The 5,997-nt window shown below is 47.4% G+C and overlaps 1 protein-coding gene across 1 annotated transcript in view; it reads right to left on the bottom strand.

Moving 5' to 3' along the window:
* Nucleotides 1-2,846: 2,846 nt before the first annotated feature.
* The window catches only part of HSF4 (heat shock transcription factor 4), a 23,504-nt gene continuing 20,353 nt past the window's right edge, over nucleotides 2,847-5,997 (bottom strand). The window contains exons 11-13 of the mRNA XM_009889508.1: nucleotides 5,812-5,877; nucleotides 4,292-4,379; nucleotides 2,847-3,043 (exon numbers count right to left, since the gene is read on the bottom strand). Coding sequence (XP_009887810.1) covers nucleotides 2,847-3,043; nucleotides 4,292-4,379; nucleotides 5,812-5,877 — 351 coding nt within the window. The remainder of the gene's footprint in view (nucleotides 3,044-4,291; nucleotides 4,380-5,811; nucleotides 5,878-5,997) is intronic.

Raw genomic sequence — 5,997 nt, 5'->3', positions numbered from 1 at the left:
TCACTGAGTCCAGCCTGGGACTGCCCCAGTGCCAGCCGGTGTCGTGGTTGTCATCTCTGGAGCTTGATATGGTTTTGTATATATTTCATTATTTTATTATTAATATTTCATTAAAGTAGTTTAGTTCCTTCTAAACTCATAAGTCTCTTTTTCCTCCTCTGCCCCTCTCTTTGAAGAGGGGTAGAGGGGAACATCTGTTGGTCCCATCTGGGGGTCCCCCAGGTCCCCAGTAGCCGATTTGTCGTGGCCTAAACCACGACACTTGGGAAGGAGGAAAGGAGTAAAGGGTAGGCGAAAGTAGCGAGAGAAATGCCAGAACAGGACTAAATGAGAAAAAAGGAAACATATTTAATTAGTGTTTTCTGTAAAACTTTACAAATGTACAGCATAGTGCAAAAACACAGTCTCAGCACATCACCTTCAAGTAAAATGAACAATGTAAAAAGCCAAGGAACACAAGCTTGCTTCTTCACAGGAGCGGCTCTCCAATACTGTTCCCGGAGGTTCCTCTCTCAGTGTCAAGCTCCAATCTCACGTTTATAGTCGAGCAAAAAGCCTAAAGAAAAACCCAAGAACCACCCGGAGTGGCTGCTCGCAGCCAGCGCAGTCTGCCGCTCGGCACCACAGAAACCGCTGCAGCCTGGGACAGCACTGTTGGCTGAGCTGCACCTTTGTCTACACGCAAAAGTAGCTCTCCTGAGACGGTTCGTTCTTCAACCCCACCTAGACAATCCAGTAAGACACCGAAGCGTATGTCTAACCTCAAGCACACAATAGGCTTCATGAAAATACGGGAAAGCTACTCCGGAGCTTGACGTTAAGCACGTGCTTAAATACCTTATTGGATCGATACATTCAGTGTTAACATTAAGGCAGTCTGGCGTGGGAAGGTTCAGAGGAGGATGCAAATCTCCAAGGGGGATAACATATGCTGTCAGGTGACAGAGACACCAGACAGTTTTCGATTACCCTTGAGAAAAGAAGCAAACAGAGCGCAACTCAATGACTTTCCCTTGCTGGAAACGACAAAGTACAGTGGCAAACGGGCTGATCCGGGTGAACTTTCTAAGCACAGAGCTGTCAAAAAGGAAAACCTCGTCCATGATACACTCAAGCACGCCATCTAAATACCAGGCCAATGGGGGCTGCCAGAATTTTCCCTTAGTCCTGAACACACAAACAGCGGCTGGCATCAATTCAGAAGCTCCCACAACCTCTCTTCCGCAAAGGCTGCGCCACCACGGCGGTGACAGAGCTCCCAGCGCACAGCGGTTAGCTGGGGAAAAGCGTGCTCAGGAGTGAGTGTTTCTGAACTGACACGTCTGTTCACGTACCGATAAATGGATGGAGGAAAGGGCTGAGACAGGAAGGTCCATTTAAAACATGCTCATCTTATTACGGAGAACTTGAGCCTGCCTTCCTCTGATTGATCGGCCACATTTTGGGGTGGAGGCTGCGTGACCATTCAAGATGCTCAGAAGTACGGTTTAGAACCAAGAATCGTCACGGCAATGAAAGCGGGCAGAGGAGTTCTTCAGATGATACCGGCACAGTTTATACCCCGTGTCTAAGCCCTGCCTGGGTCTGCCTTACTGCACTTGGGTAGCTTTCCTGAGGAAAAGCAACTCAATTAAGAGGATACTGAGATAAATAATACGTTCTCATTAGAACTACAGCATAAAAAACAAAGCTCTGCTTTGTTGAGAAACTCAGTTGTCAGAAACCCCATGGAGGAGGAAGCTGAATTCAACCTTTGGAGGCCGGTCTCAGGTGCACAAAGGACAGCAGAAAAGTTAGCGGGACGCAGTGGACTAACCCTTCTGCCTCTCTCCTACGCTGAGCAGCTGAGAGTCCTTCTAAAAAGGGGATCCAATCAAATGAACTGGTTCATCAGATTTCATACATCAATAAACCAACAGGGGAAATAGAACAGGTCAAGGCCAAGGAAAAAAAATCATTGGACTGGACACGGAATACTTCGCCAGCACCGAAACCCAGAGTACGCTCTCTCAGTCCTCTTTGCAAATGGAAAATTGTGTGTGCAGAAGAGTCAATCTCTGTTTCTTTTTTTACGTATGGGGTGCCCTGCCTTTATGTTAGAGAAAATAAATTGGGAAAAAACAAACCCAAAACAAACAACAAACCCTCTCAATTTGGCATGGGACATTCTGGGGTCTGTGAGGGTCTGTAGCTCCCATAGGAGCCAGAGACATATTCCTGGAGTGGTCACTCGGAAAACAATCTTCTGCACACTGCGAGGGATCTTCATTTTCCTACTCACCCCAGGAGGACAAGGGAGAGGCACAAGCACATCCCATGAAAAACAGAAAAAGGGTAATAGAATACTTTCAGAGCATTGGATTGGCATATAGAACTATTTTCCTATTTAAAAAACAGCATCCAGAAGGGTCAGGCATCTTAGCTAATCTGTGCTGCCCCGATAAAAATCCAGCAGTTTGACATTGCAGATACCAGTCAGGACCACTTTATTTTATGAAGTCCCTGATGTGCTTTCAAGCTACTCTTCACTTAAATTTTATTAGAAGATTTGAAATTTCTAACAGCATTTTCAAGAAAAAAAAAAAATAATCCTGCCAAGTTCTCACTCCCCATAGGAGCAAGCACCAGGAGCTGCATTTTGTCTTGGCGTTGTTATCCTGGACAAACACCGAAACCCAGGCGCAGGGAGCGTCCCCTAACAGCTACTGACCGTTTCCATCTACTCAGAAAGGAAGGGCACAAAAAGAAACTCTCTTGTGGGTTTCTGAGTCACTTTCGTTTCTTTACATTCAAACCTGTGGCTGCTTGGATGGGCGGGAGGGAGATGGTGTTTCTCGGAAGCTAAATCACTGGCTGTTGTCCGTTGAAGAGCTCAGGTTTAACGGGATATCCCCTTGGACACCCACAGAGGACAGGTAGGAAGCCATGTTTTCAGATGGAACATAAAGCGATGAACTTTCAGGCAAGCTGATGAGGTCGTTTCCAAAGATGGACTGACGATCCATGAGGAACGGCTGGGTGCTTTCAAGAATGACATTTTTCCCTAGAAATGCAAACGGACAACAGAAAACTCGGTTTCTGGAAGGCAAGTTACCAGACTTTATGTACGTAGAAATGAAAAGTGGCACATTCCCACGGCAACAGCAGGTGAGGGGCCTCACTCCAGGCAAAAAAAAAATAATGCTTGGAAACACCTGAGTCAAACTTGGACCCACTCGAAAGCCCGTTAAAATCGATGGGAATCTCTGCAGGTTGCCAAGCTGAGTGCTGCCCGAATGCTGAGATGCTTCACAAGAAGTGAAAGAGGGATGGCCGAATGGTTGGAGACAGAGAAGTCGATAAGAGCAGCTTTTCTCCTTCACTCAAGGACAGTCTGTTTTTCCTCATCTTTGCAGAAGGAGATTATCTACCAACTGCCCCATTCTTCTAGCGTCATGCCACCGCATGGACCAGAAAGGCTTTGCAAGCAGGAGATGCTTGTCTTGAGCAGTTCAGCCCCTGCCTGCAGAGGAATTCTCTCCAGCATAGTTGGGCTTTTAATGCCTCTGATGCTCCAGCAAGATGCTGAGCTCAAGGTGGAGACTGGAAGTCCTTGAGCTCTACACAATACATCAAAACTCTGAGGTGGGGTCAGGTGGCTACAGCACCAAACTAAGGCTCACAAAAGCTTCTCTTTCACATCTAGTCCAGCTGAATACACACGCAAATAATAATACATCACTATTCCAAAACCAGGAAAACACTTCTAGATTCATATCTATAGTCAATGACACACTTTATCAGAGTCAATGAGGGGGAGATCAGCTGGGCAGTCCCCTTGAGGTCTGGCAAAAGGTCTGGAGAAACTGAGACATAACCTTTGCCTCTGGCTGCTAGCAGCGAGCAGGTCACCGCCTCCGCAGCAGGAGCCAGAGGAAACACAGCACCCGTACAGCTCTTGCCACCCCCGCTTCACTTAGATCACCACGTCGCTCTTAGGTGGCGACAAACAGGCAGAGAAAACAGCGGAGCCACTGACAGACACAATGCGGACCCAAGCGGGAGCAGAGGCAGTTCCATTACGTTTAAACCTCAGTTTATCCCCCGTGCATTTCCCATCGCTCAGTAACTAGCTTAGCAGTTGTTGTGGGAACATTGCTGGCTGATACTCATGAAAGTGAAATAACAAACGTGTTTTGCTCCCTCAAAGTGGCAAACGGTCAGCGCCGGACATTGCATCGAGCTGCCAACATGATTAATACCTTAATTACATCCCCAGTGCCAAGATTGCAAGAGCTGCTGGTGCTCCTACCTGGGCAGGCGTTGTTAAACGGTGGGGTGAACGCTTTTGAGGACAGCTCAGTTGCATTCTTCTCCAGATCCACTGTGAGTCGCTGCATCTTGATGCAAAAATATAAACTACAATGTACAATTATACAAAGACAGGGGAGCTTGTTAGAACTAGGCCATTTCTGACATTCAGCGCTTCATCAACGCTGTACAACATCCACCAGAAACGCACGCTGTCGTCCCTGCCCTGCCGCTCCTCCCAGCCACGCTTTCTTAAAATAGCCAAAAGCGTGTGCCCGAGGGCAGACGTGCTGAAGGAGAGGGCTAAAGGAGACATAAGCCCCTAGCAGCACTGGCAAACACGGTGTGAAGCTTGTGTCACACGAGGAGGCCAGGCTGGCGTCTCTGGGGCTGTCCCTGCCCGGCTGCCACGCAAAGCAAACCCGCAGTGCTCTGCAGCCAGCAACAAATATGAAAGGAATCTTCTTTCCATTTGCCAATGAGTGCTTTTAAAGCAAAACTAGCTGTTGCTTGCACAGCGCTTCTAGGCGCGGAGTTGCTGCAGGTAATTAAGGCTTCTCTCTGCTCGTGAGTTTCCGTAGGATGAGCGAGCCTAAGGGTAGGCTGCACCGCTCGCTGGGAAATTCAGCGGACTCGAGGACTCAGCTACTGAACATTGCAGCCTCCCTCTTGGCCTTTTCTCTCCCGCAATGCTTTTGCAAAGAGACCGCCCCTTGCTTCCAAGACTTGCTAATATTATCTGTCTCTTCAGAGACTCTCCTTCCTCACGCTCAGGAAGGGGAATTACCTAGTAAAGTCAGAATTATTAAATCAAAACCTAAAACGGATAGTGATATCACGAGGAAGGCTTAGAAACCTTTTGCACTTCATTACAATAGATTACACTTCGCTTGCACGTCTGTGGAGACGGCAGAACCATTCAAGTCTCTTTCCGACCTGGCTGGCAGTGAGGAATCTGAAAATTCACCCTCTATCGAGCAGGAAAAACACCCCAGTCATGAAAGTCGCTTTTCCTTCACTGTTTATTAAATCACCATATGCAGTTCAGAAATGTCTCTGTCAATGTCAATTCCCAACAAATACTGACAAACTGAATTTCTCCTCCTTTCTTCTGTATGGGTATGCATGAACCTCTATTCTAATTGCATGTGGTTTCAGGGACGGCTGCACTTTATAAAGGCATATTTTATAAAGGGCTTTGGCACAAAGACACTTGACGAATCTCTGGTGTTAGTCGGAAGTGACATTCACACCAAGAGAAGGTTTGGAGCGGCCAGTTTCAATCAGTGACTCCGGGACATCAGCACGTCTCGAAACAAGCTCTGGCTGCGTGGGAGAGACAGACCACGAGTATGAGATAACACTCTCAGCCTGCCCTCAGGAGATGCTTCCTTGCTCTGCTTTACCACGCTATTCCCTCTGGCTAGAAAATAACTAAGCGTTCTTCAGTTATGCACAAGCTCTGCTTCATAATTACATTATTATTATTATTATCATATTGCAGAAATGAATGTCTCTTACCGGGGACAGACTGGCTTCCATTTCAGTCAAATTCCACTCACTCAAAGATAAATTAGGATTAAAGACCTGTTGGGAAGCAAATACAATTAGGGCTCCGGAAGGTATGATAGTTGGAGATGCTCAGCTGTCTGCGGGCAGAGATGGCAGGAGGCAGCGCCCGGCTGTGCCGCAGCGGGCTCGCCCAAT

This window comes from Charadrius vociferus, unplaced genomic scaffold (genome assembly GCF_000708025.1).
Source record: "Charadrius vociferus isolate BGI_N301 unplaced genomic scaffold, ASM70802v2 scaffold1061, whole genome shotgun sequence".
Taxonomy (NCBI): Eukaryota; Metazoa; Chordata; class Aves; order Charadriiformes; family Charadriidae; genus Charadrius; species Charadrius vociferus.
Note: the sequence above shows the minus strand (reverse complement) of the source record. Positions and strands in the feature narration are given on the sequence as shown.